Source organism: Strigops habroptila, chromosome Z (assembly GCF_004027225.2).
Source record: "Strigops habroptila isolate Jane chromosome Z, bStrHab1.2.pri, whole genome shotgun sequence".
In the NCBI taxonomy this organism is placed as follows: domain Eukaryota; kingdom Metazoa; phylum Chordata; class Aves; order Psittaciformes; family Psittacidae; genus Strigops; species Strigops habroptila.
In genome coordinates, this window is record NC_044302.2 from 85068617 (window position 1) to 85088373 (window position 19757).

A 19757-nucleotide genomic window follows, 5' to 3' on the forward strand; every position below is an offset into this window, starting at 1 on the left:
AGACAGAACAGTGCAGTGACTTAACGGTCGTTTGCAGGGCTAAAACTGGGAGATCTTCTTCCTTCCATCCTGTAATACGACATTACAACATGGAATATCTATGATTTCAAGATTTCACCATAAGATTATATGTGTAATGTCTACACAGGCATGTATTCACATGTATGCACATAGGCATATATACAATTGTTCCAAAATTCGCAATTCAGAGGTTCAAACTAGAATACAATGACCACAAACCAGAAAGAATGCAACTTACTGGCAGCTGTGAAACCTAAATCCAGCTTACAATGAAATTCGGATGCTACATAAAAATGTAGTTGCAAATTAGCTCATTTCCCCGTTTTTGCTGTGCCTTCTGAAAACATTCCTATGTGAAAACAGACTTCCATGAAAGAAAGGAAAAGCTGAGATGAGTTGTACTTAGTAAGTATCTCTGGTTTCCCGCACAACTCCACAGAGATCATATCTCATCTCACAGCTCAAGCTGTTCTAGAAGTTTTTACATATCTACCATTGTATCTGATTATTTGGAAAAAAAAAAAAAAGAAAAAAAGATAGTTCTTTAGAGAAGCAGAATGAAAATAATAATCATGATAAAAGTGAAAAGGAACTGTGCTGTAGTGCGTCATGCTGTTGCCATTCTCCTCTGCTCCTTTAGCATGAATGGACAATTTTCTCCACCAGTTTAAAAATATTCTCTTAGTTTCAGTTACTCAGTATCTCACATACACTGAAAAATGAAGTTCTTTAAATAATGCTCCTTTCTTCCATGGTGCTCTGATTACTTTACAGTTTATCATATCTGTGTGATGAATGTTTCAAAATAGGGCATCTGCATTAGCATTTGCAAAGGAGACCAGGAGTCTGCATACACAGCCAGGTCAGGCAACAGGCTTGCAACTGTGTAAATATATTACCATGAAATTGAGCCTGAGTTCATATGCGCTGCTTCTCAGGAACACTCAGCCTCCAGTTGCAAAACACGGCTGGGGAAGAGTTGTTCAAGTCCACAGATCTCTTAATACAATTACTTGAAGTTGTCTTGTTTTATGATTTGCATGATGGGACTTTGACTTAAAATAGGCACAGTTCTTAGAACACCTTCCCCAAAGCCCTCCTTTAAACCAACTGTTGACTCCTATATTGTCTCTCACCATGATACCTGCATATTGCTCTCTATGGGGGAAAATGTGCCCTGATTTCCCCTCAGATAATTGTTTTGAGCTGATGGAACACAGAGCAACTTAAACTGGGAGGTAAGTCTAATACAAACTTTACAATACAAACTTGTATATGCAGTCCTTTGTTAACAGGAAGTGCTGTGGATCTAGTAAATACCCTTATAGCTGGGCCTGAACTCCTCTTCCTTAACAGTAGGCACTGAAGTACGTAAGTAAGGACTAAAATATTTTCAAGGAGGACAAGATGACACTTGCTGATGACAATTCCCTCTGACGACATCAGTCTCTTCCAGAGAGATGACAAGGAGTCTGAACTATCAACAAATCAAGGCATCTAATTCTCAGGCATTTTGACTATATGACTAAAACAAGGCGAGTTCAGGCTTGAAAATTTTAGAAAGTACAACCACTTACTGTTAAGGAAGAGCTATCAGAATATTGGGAACGACACAGTAGTGGTGTATACCTTAGGAAACACCTGTGTGAAAGCACAGCAGGAAAAAACAGGACGTGATTTCTAATACTCTGAACCTATATTTAGGCTCCTTCACTATGTTCTTTACTGTGTGGGTGGTGAGGCACTGGAACAGGTTGCCCAAAGAAGTGATAAATGCTCCATCCCAGCACGATGGACAGAGCCATCCAAGGCCAGGCTGGACAGAGCCTTGGGCAACACGGTCTAGTGTGAGGCATCCCTGCCCATGGCAGGGGGTTGGAACTAAATGATCTTAAGGTCCTTTCCAACCCAAACCATTGTATGATTCTAAGAACTCTTCATCCCCAGGTGTAAGAAATCAGGAGAGGAAAGCAAAGGAAGAGATCAGCATGGCTGAGTCAAGACCTGCTGGTCAAACTAAAGGGCAGGAAGGAAATGCACAGGCAATGGAAGCAGGGAGAGGTCTCCTGGGAAAAGTGCAGGAATGGTGCCCAGTTGTGTGGGGATGGGGTCAGGAAGGCCAAGGCGCAGGTGGAGATGAACTTGGCAAGGGACCTGAAGAATAACAAGAGGGGCTTCTACAGGTTTGTCAACCAGAAGAGGTAGGTCAAGGAAAACACAGCCCCCTGATGAACAAAACTGGTAACAAAAGATGAGGAGTAAGCTGAGGTATTCAACAACATTTTTGCCTCAGTCTTCACTGGCAAACTCTCTTCCCACATCTCTCAAGTGGATCGACCTTAAGGCGGGGCGGGGTGTCAACGGCTCAATGTCCAGATGGAGACTGGTGACAAGTGATGTCCCTCAAGGGAACCAGTACTGTTTACTACCTTCATAGACGACACACACAGTGGGACCAAACGTACCCTCAGCAAGTTTACAGATGACACAAAACTGACTAGTGTGGTTGACATACCTGAGGGACCGGATGCCATCCAGAGGGACCTGGACAAGCTCAAGAAGTAGGCCCATGTGAACCTCAGGAAGGTCAACAAGGACAAGTGTAAGGTCCTACACCTGGGTTGGGGCAAACCCTGGCATCCCACAGCTGAGGTCTAAGAGTACTTCAGCTTGAGGAAAAGGTAGGGCTTCATTAGTACACCTCTCTCCATTTCCTACAAGGTTACAGAGGTATCCCAATGTTTGGTACACTAGATGTTACAAACCGTCTTCTAACAGTGTATACAACAGTCTTCAGGCATCAGACAAAGAGCTGATATTCAGATCCTGCAGTCATATTCTCAGGTGAAGAAGCTGATGCACACTGCTGCAAGTATCTTCCTTGAGGATATGCCCATAGGCAATATTCAAGCTGCTACCTGAATAGTTTATTTCCAGTGTCTAGACTCACTAGTGCTCATTAAAGTTAACTGAACTGAATGTTTGCTCTTCCAGAAAAACACAAGTTGCTTACTACATAAACGCACAGTAAGTGACGTATGACTAGGAAATCAGAGGAATGCACTTTTCCGTAACACGTATAAGCTTTTAAGATCTTAAAAGGATCTTAAACATAAGCTCTTTAAACTTTCCAATTTACTGTAATCTAAGGTTAAATGGTGATTTGGAAACAGAGTTTAAAATACTTTTTTTAAAGAAAATTATGATATGGTTATAACTACATTAGTAACAACTTAGAGTCAGGAAGCAAGCTTCTATTAAATTCCCGATCCTTGTGAAAAAAAACTACATAGCAACCTCAGTAAGGACTTTCCACTGTTATCTAATGATCAAAACAACAGATGCTCAGTGGATAGCTGCATCCCAACTCCATTAACAGGAAGTAGCTTATTAATTGCAAGAGTAGTAATGGCTCATTAGGTGAAAATAAATGGGAATTATCTCCAAATGACAATGGCTGCCTTTATTAACAACCCAGGTGACCTAATTGAATACAACAGAACAAGAGAACAGGGTTACTCTAATTACATGGAAGCAAAACAATGGAAGCACCTCATTAGTACTGTTTGAAAATGCCATGCATAAAACAGTGGACAAATAAATAATACTTACCCAACAGTACTCACATGGGGAATACAAGCCAAAATAAGTACTAGAAGAGACTGAGAAGACTGAGTATACTACAGAAAATCGGACATATAATAAGCATTAGATAATTCTACCTGAGCCCCAGTTGCAATTTCGTCAGCAGCTTCATTCATCACTCCTAATGTTTGGAAAGCAAATACACAGAGCTCCCGTTCACAAACAGTGGGCTACACAGAGAAAGAAAGTTAATTGTACTTTTGTTCTAGTTTTGGGTTCTTGGTTTTATCTTGTAATACCTACAACGAAACCCAAAGACATTTAATGTTGACTTCAAATATTAACTTCAACATTAATTTCAAATTATGAATACATGTCAAATACTGAGGAAGATACTTCAGAGAAGCATTTTAATAATCTGAAGAACAAGTGTGAAGAACTCTAAAACTTGTAAGTACTCACAGAGGCTGAACTTAAGAGAAATCCAAACAATCCAAAAATGAAATTACAGACATACTACCCAAATGTCCTTAATACCATCCTATCAGATGCTGAAAACTTCCTACATAATTAAAATTGATAGAGAACAAATCCAGAAACTAATAAGGGCACACCCCCTTCATAAATGCAGGATTATCCATCACAGCTTGTTATCCTCCTGTTGAGAACACACATAAAAATCTGATCTGGAAGGCAGATTTCTTAAAGAAGCTACTTTCAATTTTTAATTAATTTAACAATTTATTCGTAAGCTTTAAGAAAATGCATGAAGTTTTTATAGAACAAACACCATATTTGGGAAGGCCACATGTTATTTCAATAAAGAAAAGCATTTCCACTCTTCTTTCAGATATTAAAAAATAATAAAACAACCCTTGTTGTTGAACCAGGTTTTTGCAGCATTTTCAAAAAATTCAATTCACAGTGCCATCAACATGATCAAATAAACAAACTTATTTAAACTGCATATTGAGTTAGAATTGAGCATTCTGCTTTCATAAAGCACACAAATCAGAAACAAAAAGAACACAGCTTTACATGAAGAGAACAGGCACGACTTCATAGGCTTCCTAATTGGTTACAACCCTTAAAGCAACCCCATGTTTATTTACTGGAAGGTAATCAGCAGATCAACTTTTTAAAGGCTCAAGTAATGAATCACACATTGAATTGTTTTAAGCACTCAAAATGAACAAACAGTTGAAAGAAATACAAAAAAGAAACACAAATTAAAACCTTCCTTAAAATTGACCCCAATATACATAACTTTTTATTACTATGTTGGAAACAATAAAAATGTTTTTTGGATACATCTTCTTCGAATATACATTATTAAATCCTAGCTCACTGAAAATTGAAATGCTCTTTGGTAGGCACTACTGAATTATGGTAACTAAAATTCTTAGTCTAATTACCACAGTAATCACTAAAGCATTCATAGCAGTACACTTTGAAGTTCAAGCTGATGTCTCTAGGAAGCACTTTCAGAAATGAAAAAATGAATTGAGCACACAAAGAAAACATAAAATTCAGATGAATTCTGTTTCAGGCAACAGATTTGTCAGTAATAAGCATACTGCTGTATTTGTAGTCACTTGTTTCATAGCCCTTAATATTTGCATTTGCTGGGTTTCAAAGATCCAAGATTTCAATAAATATCTGAAGTCTACTGCATTGACATATTCTCACATCAGTTGTTTTACAAGAGCTATCATCTTTCAAGTCTAATAGAGTGTCACCCGTTTGATTTATTGTATCTGCCATGTTACAATGCATTAGGCAGCAGACGAAGCCTAACATGATCCAATTCGCTGTGCCATGGCACACTAGACAAAAAGTCTTCATTATTGTCACTGTTCTTAGGTTTAAACCATATTTAGAAGGTGGTTTAAATCATGTTGGAAGCATGGTGGCACTACCTTGACTATCACAATCAACAGTATACACAGACTCCCTTTTATCTCAGAGCAAGGAATTGCTCTGGAATAGCAGAGCAATCTAAGTTTAGCCATACTTGCCTTGAAGCAAAGTGTTAAGAAACTACTCATTTTTGACATTTTGTTTACAACCTCAACCAAGTAAGTTATTTTGAGACTTAAAGATGGCAAAAGGAACACTTTTTGTCATCTTTCCTCTTTTTTATTTTTTTTTTTTCCCCCTTCTCTTTTATGATACCAGAAATGTGCAAGAATCTGGAAGACGCAAGTTAGGAAAACAGTCATTGTACTTATGTTTGACATTTGAAAGGCCCTTCTTCTCTCAGGCTGACACTGGAGCTAAGATCTTAAGGTTGGAGAACTGCAGATATGAGGAAAAGCCAGACAGCAAAATTTGAGCTCTGAAGAGGAACACACATTACTGTGAGAGTCTATACAATTCTTTTGACTATACATATTTGATGAACCTTTCTGCACACTAAATATTTTGGCTCTGCAGTCTAATGGGGAAAATAACCCAAACCCTGTAGCTATATGGACACTTCAATAGCCTGCCCTCATATATCCAGCCTGAATGCCTTCTAACCCAAACTCAGCCATTTTAAGAGCTCTTCTGGATCCTGTTTCTGAAATTTGTCTGAATTTAAACAAATCAGATGCTTTAAAGCATTCTGAGACATACTGGTATAGCCATTTCATTGTCCTCCATTCCAGTCATTAGTTAAGTTCAACCACTTAAATTCCTTTCTTTCCCTCCAAAATGAGAAGATTGGCTTACAATTAAGAAGCAAACATTTGGAGTGCTTTTGTTTGTCACACAATAGTGACTTCTGTATTCACTGTCACACTTCCATATTTTGGTTTTGTCTGCAATTGTGCATGCTGGAACCAATGAAAACATAGGAAAATGAAGTTAATAAATCAATTCTAGAAGACAGAGCTTAAAGAAAATCACAAGCTTTATGGGAAAATGAGATTCAAGGCTGCTTTTACACTGCTGCTAATGTTTTGCATACTGTTTCCTTTTATGGCGTCTGCTTGTCTCTTCTCTTGTAACAGAACATGAGCCTGTGGTACAGGAATAATCTTGTTCTGACTTTGTATCATAAATATGAGAAATGTCCCTAGCCTCAGTAAACAAACAAGAACAACAACACTAACACATTTATAAAAGCTACGTTGTTCCAATGTAATTTTTGGATACTCTTATTTTGGTTCAAGTACACATACTGTTCGGCAAATTGAACTTTCTAAGAACTTTCGTGTACATACATGAAAGTATAGACATGTTCTTACTGATGTGGATCCATATCCACAAAGGTACAGAATACCCAACTTGTATTACATTACTATTTTCCATTGTTTTCAAAGGGAAAATACATAATAAAATTGGGCTTATACACTTAAGTATGTATTTTCAAACATGAACATTGTCTTCAATGAAGGCAGCATTTTACAGCATACAACCATTCCCTTGAAGGCACGCAGAGCTAACCAGCTGGGCAACTTGTTTTCTGAAGAGGGCAGCTGTAACTCCTTTTTGAACAACAGCAGCTGCTAGTGTTCTCACATATACTTTGTTTTTCACTTGAGAGGAGAAAATTAACATAAAGCCATCGAATTTCACTGAACTATTAGCTAACTGAAGATCATTGGTGCTGAAATACTATTTAGAAGGATAATTACTCCAGTGAGGAAAAGCCAGAAGAAAATTGGAGCCAGACAGTTAACCTGAGACTGCAAATGCTTGGAAGCAGAAGGCACTGCCAGAAGCAGAAAGCATTTTTTGAGTTTTTCAGGGTTTTGGACTTTTGCTTCAGCCACCCTCATTCTTTGCATGCTCAGTAGCACCAACTCAACTGCTGCTGTGATGAAAAAGGTCTCAGAGTTTCTGCATGTTACAATGCAAGTGCTACTTCCTACAGCAGTGACTGTGAAGAGCACACAGGCAAACCATCTAGGTACTATGACATATTCTGGTTGGACTGATACATACTTACAATATTTTCCAGACATTCTTTCAATTAAAAAAAGCCGAAACTTTCATAGCTGATACTGATCTATCTTGCTACTTTCTGGTGTGTGCTGCAGCTGTGCTCAGAAAAGCAATGTCCCAACTTTTCCTGTACCCTGAAAGATGTCACACATACACTAATGAGGCTGCAGAATGACTTAACATACCTAAAAACTCTTGATCTAAAAGGAGCTCAGGGAAAGCTCACAGCCTGACTTACAGCAAATGTAAAAAAAGGAAAAGGTAAAACTATTAGCAACCATCTCCCTCCTAATAAGCGACAGGCATGGAGATCTAACTTCAAATCTCTGTTCTGTTTCCTACTTTCAACCATGGTAATTGTTAGCTTTTCCATAGGAGGAGCTTCTCCCTTTCATTTCATTACACTCACCAGAAGGATGAGGAAGTAACAGAGCAGCAATAATACTGAAAATGTAAGAAAAAATTAAAAAGAGAGGCGAGGTGAGGGAAGGGAAAAGAAAAGGACAGGGAAGAGAAAGGGAAAAAAGAAAAATGGAAAAGAGAGAGGGAAAAAAGGAAAAGAGAAAGGGAAAGGGAAGGGAAGGGAAGGGAAGGGAAGGGAAGGGAAGGGAAGGGAAGGGAAGGGAAGGGAAGGGAAGGCATGTACATACACTCTATGTAAAATTCTCATTCTCTGTAAGAGGACTAGAGCAAAGCATGTTTATGAATTTAAGATTTTTGTGTTTCCTAGACTGCAACAGAAAGGTCAATTCAATTCAAAATTGATAAAATAAAAAGTTTTAGGTAATTTGTTTTAGGTAATTTGTAACTTAGAACATACTCCCACAGAATTACAAGGTAAAGATCTGAGTCCAAGCTGTAAGATTTCTGTATTTACTTAAATTATTACTGAGATCATGCAGAATTACCCTCAACTGTAACATAAGGTTCATCAAGCTTCAGAGTTTAATCAATTTTGAATTATTATGATCAATATTATTTTGAAAGGCAAGTCTAATGTACATCTGCCCACTCTGCCATGGTTTATACTTCTGATTGAAGCATCCAGGCAATAGCTCATATTAGATTAAAAAAAACATGATTTATTGAAATTTCAATTCAACTTTATATTTTAATAACCTTGATTGAAAGGTTTTTGCTTCATATTAAAGCATTTATTTAAAAATAAACTTCTTCGAATTAAGTATTTACCCACTTACACTGATTTAAGAATTGCTTTAAAACTAAGTAATTACCAAGGAGTACACGTATGTCCTGACTTTTCAAACAAAGTCAAACTACTATAGGAACTTACAGACCTCTTAGTCTAACCTCAGTTCCTGGAAAAATGATGACGATTGTACTGCATACTACTGAAAGGCATTTAAAGAACAATGCAATCATCAGGCTGAGTCAACATGGGTTCACAAAGGTAAAGTCCTGATTAACTGATTTGATATCTTTCTATGATAAAGTCACCCACCTAGTGGATGAAGGCTGTGGATGTAGTTTTTCTGGATTTTAGTAAGTTTCTGATACTGTCCCTCACAGTGTCCTTCCGGACAAGGTGTCCAGCTGTGGGGTGAGCGGGTTCACAGTGCACTGAGTGAAGAACTGGCTGAAGGGCTGAGCGCAGTGTTGTAGTGAATGGGTCTACATCTGGCTGGGCACTGGTCACCAGTGCTGTTCCTTAGGGCTCAATTCTAGCACCAGTTCCGTTCAATATATCTATTGATCTGGATACAGAAGTCAAATGCACTAATAGCAAGTTTGCTGATGATACCAAACTGGGAGGTGCTGCTGACACTCTTGAGGGACAAAAGACCTTGCAGAGGGATCTAGACAGGTTGTAGTGTTGGGCAATCATTAATGGGATGAAATGTAACAAGTCCAAATCCTGGATTCTGCGCAGAGAACAGAGTAATGCCAGGCACAAGATTAAAGTGGGACAGGACAGGCTGGAGAGCACCCCTGCAGGTAGAGATCTGGATGTGCTTGTTGGCAGCAGGCTCGATGTGAGCCAGCAGAGTGCCCTGGCAGCCAAGAGGGCAAAACCATCCTGGGGTACATCAGACACAGCATCACCAGCTAGTCAACAGAGGTGATTCTGCCACTGTGTTCAGCGTTGGTGCAGCCTCACCTGGAGCACTGTGTGCAGTGCTGAGCCCCACCATTTAAGAAGGGTATGAAGGTCCCTGAATGTGTCCAGAGGCAACAGAGCTGGTAAGAGGGCTGAAAGGAATGTCCTGTGAGGAGCTGCTGAGGGCTCTGGGCTTGTCTAGTTTGGAGAGGAGGCTGAGGGGTGACCTCCTTGATCTCCTACAGTTTCCTGAGGAGGGGAAATGGAGACAGAGGTGCTGAGCTCTGCTCCCTGGTATTCAGTGACAGGATGCATGGGAATGGTTCAAAGCTGCACCAAGGGAGGTTCAGACTGGACAACAGGAAGCATTTCTTTACCGAGAGTGTGGTCAAACTCCAGAATAGGCTTCCTAGAGAGGTAGTTGATGCCCCACGCCTGTCAGTGTTTAAGAGGCATTTGGACAATGTCCTTGATAGCATGCTTTAACCTTTGGTTAGCCCTGAAGTGGTCAGGCAGTTGGACTAAATGATTGCTGTAGGTTCCTTCCAACTGAAAGAATCTATTCTGTTTATTCTCTACTATAAGCTCACTTAAGTCAAGCTACTATAATCTCTATATAGATATAAACACTGTGAGAGAACAGGAGTAATTTCTCTGATACCTTATCTCACTATAAAGCTATCACGTAATCTCACAATATTCAAGTGATACAGGCATCATGCTGCTAAAGACAAGGGAGATACCACAGTGGTAAGCAGATTTTACTCTTGGTAAAAAATAGGAGTGATTGAAATCTGTTCTACTAAAGTACTGGTTATAACAGGAGAGCTTTTTTTCATGAAAAGAGATAAAACCAGCCTATATTGAGGAGTAATAATAAGGACCACAGCATCATTCCACAAGAATCTTGGTTCCACAAGCATTGTGGCTAAACTCCAGTCCGGCTAAACATATTTGTACACCTACACTTTTCTCCATAGTTCAATGACACTTATTCTATTCCAGAAACCTCCCAACCCCACGTGCTGTACTATTTCTGGAACAACAATGCTGCTGTGTTCCAGTGTGTTCCAGTGGTGGCTATAATCATATATTCAAAGGACAGAGAAATCTAAGACCTCTTCAAATCACCAGGAACTCATCAAGGCCAAGATTTCACCCCTAATGAATAAATCATAACTGAGCACTTTGGGATGAAAAACATTGTAAAAATGAAAGCTTACTCATGTAAGAACACACGTATCAGAATTACCAGATTATACTTATTTTTACAGCTAAATAAAAACAACAGGTATTTCAAATATTGTGTTATAGTATTTTACCATTCATATTTTATGGACAAAACTTTAAACAGCAGAGATGTCTGTACTAGAGTACAAATTTCAAAGAAACTAGCTTTAATATTTAGTTTTTCTGAGTTTATTGCTATTTCCTGCTTTGTTCTAAAGAGGCCTCAGTCTCAGATTTCAACACAAGATGGCACTCTAAAGAGACTTGTTGACTGAAGAAAAATAACTGCTACTGAGAGGGCTGGGGTTTTTTTATTACCTTACTGAATATATCCTGAGATTATTTTTTTCTTTGTCGTGTATAACTGTCTCACGGGTCTTTGAAATCCATGCTGTTTTACCAATGGCTTTAAATGAGGAATTTGGGAAGGCATCCAGTAAAGTAAACATTAAACCACACAAATTATACTATGTAAAAGCTGAATATGATCACAGAATTAAAGAAGGACTGAGGTTCGAAGGGATCTCTGGAGGTCATCCAGTCCAACACCTCTGCTCAAGCAGGCTCTCCTGGAAGTCACTCCAGGAGTGTAGACTCCACAACCCCTCTGGGCAACCTGCTCCCCTGCTCAGTCACCCTCAGGAAAGGTGAAAAAGGTAAAAATGTGTTTCCTGAATGAGGTTCTGATGAAACTTCCTGTGTTTCAGTTTGTGCCCACTGCCTCTTGTCCAATCACTGGGCACCACTGAAAAGTGCCTGGCTCCATCATCTTTGCACCTTCCCTTCAGGTATTTATAGACATGACTAAGATCACACCTGAGCCTTCTCTTTTCCAGGCTGAACATTCCCAACTCTCTCACCCTTTCCTACCAGTGCTGGGTAGAGGGGAAGGATCACCTCCCTCTACCTGCTGGCAATTCTATAGCTTAATGTAGCCCAAGATACCATTAACCTTCCTTACTGCAAGAGCACATTTCTGGCTTATGTTCAACTTGGTGTCTACCAGGACCCCCAGGTCCTTTTCTGCCAAGCTGCTTTCCAGCTGGGTATCCCCCAGCATATATTGGTGCCTGGTTTTGTTTCTCCCTAGGTACAGCACTTTGCACTTCTCCTTGTCGAACTGTATGAGTCTCTTGTCAGCCCATTTCTCCAGCCTGTCAAGCTCCCTCTGAATGGCACTCCATTGCTCTAGAGTATCACCCACTTCTTCCAGCTTTGTATAATCTGCAAACTCGTTGAGGGTACACTCTGTATCACCATCCAGATGATTAATAAAGAAATTAAATAGGACTGGATCCAGTATTGACCTCTGGGGTACACCACTAGTTACTGACCTCCAACTAGACTTTGTGCCATGGATCATCATGCTCTGGGCTTGGACATTCAGTGAGAATTCTGAGTCTACCTCACTATCTCATCATTCAGCCCATGCATCAACAGCTTTTCTATGAGAGACAGTGTCAAAGGCCTTCCTGAAGTCCAGGTAGACAATATCCACTGCTTTCCTCTCATCTATTAGACCAGCCATTTCATCATACAAGTCGATCAAGTTGGTCAAGCATCCCATGCTTCTCCAAAGCTTCCCCAAGTTCCCAAGGTTCCCCCAATGACTTGGTGAAGTCATGCTGACTACTCCTGATTATTTTTTCATCCTTAATGTGCCTGGAAATGGTTTCCAGATTTAGCTGCTCCATCACCTTCCCAGGAATTGAGGTAAGGGTGACTAGCCTGTAGTTCTCTGGCTCCTCCCCTTCTTGCTCTTCTTGAAAAGAGGAGTGACATTTATTTTCATCCAGTCTTTGAATATGATAATACATAATAATACATTTTTATTATACTTTTAATCAGATCCTTAAATACAATAACCACTTTTGCTAATGGCTCATGATCTCATTATATTTAAATGTTTGTCATACAAGTGCATGCTGAATTCCTAAACCGAGATACCTCTCTTTTGTTGCTGTATCTCTTATAGCAACAAAACTTGCATTATTAAAATGCAACTTAGTCCTTCCCTAAAATATTATCAGCTCTAGAGTAACAAGAGAAAATTCACATGACATTTACAAAAAGTTAATAGCCTTTTAATATATAACCAAATAATGCTTAAGTTTCTTGAATATATTATATCTGCTTTGGAAAATACATGATTTAGCTTGATGAATCCAATCATATGGTTGAAAAGTAACTCTGGAAGTCAGTTAGAGCTTTTATTCTCTCATATAGGACTACCTTTATCTAACCTTTATCTAAAGATTTAGAGAAAGCTAGAATTTGCTTCTCTGAAGCTTTATCAAGCACTGGAACAGGTTGCCCAGAGACACTGTGGAGTCTTCATCTTTGGGGATTTTCAAAAGCCAGTGAAAGACAGTGGATGAAACAAGCTCCAGTTTCAGGGTTTTTTCACTAGAGACACATGTCCCATAACAGAACATCTCAGTACTTCAGAAAGGGCTTTGTGGAAGTCATTAAAATTTCCTAAGTTTACTTCTAATATTTAGTCTAATATGGTAGTTAGACAGAAATCTGGATAATCTATTTAGCTATTTTAACAACATTCACATGAAAGATTCACCAACTGAAAATGTCAGAAAAAAAGGATTTTAAAATATGTTACTGAAACAATCAAAATGTAGCAATTAATTAAAATAATAGTCCATTTCTCATTTATCTAAACAACTTCCCTGTTGAGAAGTTTGAAGACAGTAACATGAGGCAAATGATTCAAATGAGCAGACTCTTGCTGTTTTCAGTAGGTTTACCAGGTTTGCCTTCTCCATCTCTCCTCAGCACAAAACCTGTGTCTGACCCTGTACTTCCCACTGGTTTTTGAAACTGAGCAAAGAGCTACTTCAGAAGAGACTGATGACAGCACCCCTGAGAGCTGTGCAGCACAGGTCGCCTTGCAGCAGGATGCACTGTGATTCATTACATGAGATAAGGAACCTATTTGGATCTAAAGGCTGCAGTTCCAATCCTCTCTAATGATTCCAAAGCTGTTTCTTAATCCTTCTATGAAGACTGAAATACATAGGATTCAGATCGCTGTTAGGAATAACCTCATGAATAGTATGGTCTACATTATGCATGAGATTAAATAATACTTTTTCTTCTTAAGATACATTTATTCACTGAATTTTCCTTGTGCTTTGCAGAAAGATTACAAATCATACATGCAGTGATTTTTGGGAATTTGATGGTTTTGGTAGTATTCTATGTACCTATGTGTCTCTAAACACCCCATTTAGCTTTTATAACTTTGGGTGCACTGTAAATAATCATTAAGTCTTACTATGGTCTTGAAATAAATACTGAAAAAAAATGCTATGATGAGAAAGTACATTCATCCTCATCTCATTTGGAGTACACACAGGAACTATAATTCTGGTCTTCTGTACTGAGTCCCAAAGGAAACTTTTGGAGCTCAAAAGAAAATTGGTTGTTCCTTTTGGATCCACACTTTGTAAAGAAATTTACAAGAGAAATCTAAGAATTTTGTCTTTATTCGTCTTTAGCAAGTCACTAAGGCATCCTCTTTATTTATCCTTAATAAGTGACCAAGATAGACTAACAAATCCAAAGATTCCGGCATACAACAGGATTCCTGAACCAGCAGGGAACATTTGAACATTTACATGATTAGATTAGTATCATGGGCTCTGGAGCAAGGCAGGTGTTCACTGTAAGAGCATAAAGCCAAACATATGCAACTGTTTTATGCAGCTGTTCTGCAATAGACATCTTCCCTACATTGGTATGTCTGCCATGTGGATCTAGTGTCTAAATTAACCTATACAAAAAGACACATCTTGTAATTGAGTTGCTCTTATGTTATGGGAAAGAAGATGTCAATATTTCAAGAAAGCAAAGTAATTTGAAATAGATATTAAAACCAGACTACCCCACGGAAAAAGTTATCTAGGAAGAAGAAACACAATTCTGAGAAGAAAGCTTTTACTGAGAGAGACTGATTTAAAGATACTTTATAACCAAGATAAGAAAACAGCCTGTAGAGCAAATCTGCAGAAAAGGAAAAACTTCATCTCTCAGTTTTACTTGGTGTCGTCAGCTGTCCTGTGGATGAGACATCTGAATTATGCAAATGATTAGAAAAAAACCTACAACAACGTAAGAGAGTTTACAGTATTACAACAAAGTAGTTATTGCGTGATGGCAATTGTTGAATTTTTTAAACTGCATTTCAAGACAATTGTTTTAACTGTATTATAGTTCTGAAAGGTGTCAGGCTGACATACTAGAGGATTACAGAACCAAATTCCTTAGTGGCTTCTTTGCAATTGTGTAAGACTCCATTAAATACCAGAAAATCAAGCCTAAATACATTTAAAATAACTTGTCAAGAAATAACTTTGTTATGCTTTTATAATTTCATATGCCTTTTTTGTTGTTGAAAAAAAGGTGCAAAAGGTAGAAGGGAAACTCATCATTAAAGATACACCCAGACATGATCCTGCGTGCATCTGTGTGGAAGAACTATTCTTTAAAGGAGGAGTCTGTTGAACCATCCACAGCTATTATTTACTCTGTGGCACCTCTTATGATACAACCACCATGTAGAGCCCATCCAAATAATGACTTTAAGATGTAGACATCTGTAGAAAGCAGGATCTAGACACAGAATCTAAAAATACAAGCAGACCTTGGTGAGGTTGTGATCATCATGAAAACTGGCACAGCTAACTGTCATATCCAAAGTATTAGCACTCTAAAGCCTTTATGAAGGCCAGGGTTAATACATATTGGATCCCTTAAGCACCAAAGACCTTGCCTTAAATGAAACTCCCCTGCATTCTGCTTACTAAAGTACTCTATTTTTGAGATCCGCCACTGCAGCAGTATTAAACAAAGTATTTTTTCAGTTGGCTCATTCTTTATTCTCTTTATATACTTTAATTATATATGTATGTATGTATGTTTGTGTGCAGCTGAAGCATGTAAATAAACCCTACAATCGCCTACTTCAGGCTGCTTCTGCCAGAGCTCTCAGTAGAGTGAAGCATAAATCTCCTTAAGACACTTTGGCAAGCTTATGCTCGATTCAAACTGAGATCCTTTCTCACCTTCTACAGAACTGAAAACACATTAATGGCTCTATATGGCTTATTGAGTCGTTCAAGCATGCACAGAGCATGCTACATTTCTTCCCACTATCTCTTTCTCCCTGGGTTATATAATAAAACCCTTTCACTTTTGCAAAGCTTGGTGGGTCATGCTGCTTGCAAGGGCGCTGGGGAATGTATGTTTAGTAGCAAGCATGTTTGTACTTTCCTTTTTTTTTGAAGCACCAACAAATTCTCAAACAGATAAATAAAATGACCCCTCTTTAAGCCGAAGACAGAAAAGATTAATTCTGAGGGATTTTAATGTCTAAGGTGGAAAAGCAAGAAGAACTAACATTTTTTTAAATTTAGCGCAGGTGACTTTCCATTCTATTTTCTTTCAGTAGTTCATCATGTGAACAGGAATAAATTCTACTGTTTGCTTTGTCCTATGGATGATAGATAAAACCCAATAATTTAAATGATTCTATTATCCAAATGTTAGTCACTATCCAAACATTACTCACTTTGTCTTATCCTATCACAGGTAATATGCACAGCAGTGCATTCAAAGACGAACAAGGGACTGATGCCTTTTCTCTAGGCTTCTAATCAGAGTTTGGTTGCTGATAAATCTGGCAAAAAACTACATTTTTAAAAGGTAGATATGCGCTTAAAGAGGTGAAAAACTACCTGATAGGATTTTCAAAAGTACAGAGCTTTAATCATGACTTAAAATGGTGCTAACTGAATACGTAGATGCTTTTGCAAATCCTATTAGCAGCCTATTTGAATAATCTGCGTGCAGTCAGAATGCCTGACCGTGGTTCCACTGACTGTCATAGGGGATGATACTGAAGTGACTTCTGCTACCGTGTAAGCAATAACCCTTCTGAATTTAGTTCCATCAAACTATCACAGATGATGTCTGCTTCAGTTTATGTGTAGTTGCTGTCCTGGGTTCAGCCAACAGTTGCTCACCACACGGTGGAGAAATTGGCAGGTGTGAGACTATTCACACACTGATATTAGAGTTTTCCACGGCTTTAATATTTAAAATTACTCGGGATTCCATAGGATTCTGGACAGGTGAAATAAGAATGATTCTAAACTGCAAGATGAGTCCTAATGGTAAGAATTTTATTCTCCTAATACACTCTTTCACAAAGTTGCACTGATCCAGTAGCTCCAGGCAGACTGTGTCTCTCATGACCAATCCTACTCTTTTTCACTGTATGCATTCACCAAATGCATGAGAGGGCACAACGTTCAGCAAGCAAAATTCCTGATTCACAGTTATACAGGAATGAAAGGAAGGAAGAGCTGTCTAACTGGCCAGAGTTTGGGCGTACTAAACCACAATGGTGCCCCTGGACTAGGTCACTGCTAGATCAGACACTTCATAGAGCATCTCCTTCTACTGCCTTTTTTACCACATTATGGAGGATGGCTCGTTCCTGTGGCCCATGAGCAAAAGAAGGCCAGGAGAACTTCACAGCCTTGTGGCATTAACACCAATGCATCTGAATACTCTGGTCATGGCTTGGTAAATGCTCAAGGAGTAAGGTGACACTAAGCTTTTAAAAGAATGGCAGAGGACTAGCAAAGCACTTTAATGCCCTTCCTCTATCTTATTCGGTTATGACTAGCACACTAACGTCCAGTGAAATATACCCCCCCTTTATGTTTCTATGATATTAAACAAACCTGATTTCTGTCTTCCTTGACTGCAATACTTTTCTTTTTTTTTTAACTATAGCTAGATCTGGCTAATTTGCTTTACATTTTTGCATCTTAAAAGGATATTAGGATGAAAAGCATTTGAAATAATTCAATAGTTTTGTATGGTCCACTGCTATGTAAGGCATTATGAAATGTATTGTTTATCCCAACAAGCACACCACTTACCCTCAGCATAGGGCCATTCTGGAACACATGGGGTTCATCACAAACGACACAGTATTCATTCAATACTGGTATCCGCTGCTCAGCAAATTCAATAGTCTGAGAACAATGAAAATGAGAATAACAACATCTGCTTAAAAATAATTAACGGTCAGCTCGTGCTCCACAGTGTTTCATAAATGGGTAAGATACGATATCCTACCTGCACAAGAAAGCCACGGTCTCGTACTGGAATGCATTTTGCACCGCAATTCTGCTGCAAGGGAAAAGTCAAGGCAACTTCAGTGTTGGTAGACTAATTATAAGGACATCATAAAACTTTTTTTTTTTGGTGTGCAAAATGTTCATTAAAATATTTGCATCTAAAAAGATCACTCATTTGCATAAACCAGCCATTACAAATTATCAATCCTTTTACTGCTGCAGAGCGTGGGATAGTCTTTTAGCATCTCAGCATCCCAAAACCTTTAATCTCAAATGGAAACACTGATGTCTTCACTCCATTCTAACAAACTAGCACTTAATAACTTCGATTAAATTTTAACTGTGTATCGTCTACCCAAATATGGGCTATCTGCTTAGGCTTGAAAGACTAATGTAACTCTCAGAACAGCTAGAAAGCTTTTTCTTCTGTATTTACTAAGATCTCACTTCTGTAAGCACCATGCTAACAAATCTCTGAGCTCAGATCCCATTCAAATTCTTTCTGCCTTTTTCTTTCAACACATAGCAACATAAATTAGAAGGAACTTCTGTTACAGGAGTCAGTAAAGTACAAAATACCCTCTTGGCTGAAATTTATCTCAATTAAACCTAGTTTTGAATAAGAGTCAGATCAGCTCCATTTACAGCTTTGTTTGTTTCTGTTTATAGGATGGTTTGGTTTGGTTTTTTATTTCTCTAACTGTCTAATTGGGCAACTTTTTCCTTTTTTCTCCTGGGCAAACCATCCTAATGGTACTCATATATGAGATTCAAATATTTTAGCTGAGAAGTTAGGGTCCTTATTCATCACTTCCACATTCCACTGACTTCAGATGGCAGTCAGGCATCCAGGCTACCCATACATCTAATGTCTGCATGAAAAATGTGAAATGGACTCCTGACGCCCTTCCACCAACATCAGCCAAACTGCACCTGACCATGTATGTGATAATTTTCCCTCAAAGTAAATGCATTCTCGCAATAAATTACTGGTAGCTTTTATAGACTGTCAAGCACGGCTTGCATTTCTTCCATATCAGCTGGTATCAGTTTAATGAAACCACTTAGTCAACTCTTCATTATCTTTGCAAAACCAATGGGATTTTTCCTATTAACTTCAGGAGAGAAAAGCCTTGCTATGTTAAGACATCCTCTGCTGACTCAGAAAAAAATGCATCTTTACTGTGACAAGTAAAGATGCTCACCTTAAATTAATTTTACTGTGCACATTACATGAACCAACCACACAGCATGTATATAAATGGTTTTATGATAGTACATCACTGTTTTTAGACCCGATGAGTATAGCTCACAGCTTATTAAACTAATTAACCATGAGACACGCAATGTAATTTTGTTATTCAGAAGGCACTATTTTGAATATATGTATGATATTTTAAGCAAGAATCAGCATTTTTTTTTTTCTCACTGAGAACATCAAGGTACCAACCAGGCTAAGGGAAGTAGTCTATCTCTGAAGTGCCTCTCCCCAGGTATAACAGAAAACAGACTGGTGTCTTGAAAGAGTACAAACAGACCCACTCTTTCTTCTAAAGTATAAAAGTCATCTTTTAAGAAGCAGAAGAATTAACTTTGAGAGCTCACTCTTCTTTTTCTTAAATTTAAGATTATGTGCTACCCTTTGTTTTTCAAAGTGATCATGTCTCTGGGGAAAGAAAGGGAGCTGGTGTGGGCCTAATCCTTCCCCAACCTCTGTCTGTCACCAAAGCATTTGAAGATTTAACCTTTCACAATGCACA

General features: G+C 38.5%; 1 protein-coding gene across 2 annotated transcripts in view; it reads right to left on the reverse strand.

Moving 5' to 3' along the window:
• The window catches only part of PARP8 (poly(ADP-ribose) polymerase family member 8), a 112974-nt gene that overhangs the window by 16743 nt on the left and 76474 nt on the right, over positions 1–19757 (reverse strand). Inside the window, exons 13-15 of one of the 2 annotated variants that reach the window (XM_030470037.1) lie at positions 17996–18046; positions 17797–17892; positions 3744–3836 (exon numbers count right to left, since the gene is read on the reverse strand). In XM_030470037.1, coding sequence (XP_030325897.1) covers positions 3744–3836; positions 17797–17892; positions 17996–18046 — 240 coding nt within the window. Of the gene's footprint in view, positions 1–3743; positions 3837–17796; positions 17893–17995; positions 18050–19757 lie in introns of both variants that reach the window. The other variant, XM_030470036.1, reaches the window with a different exon arrangement.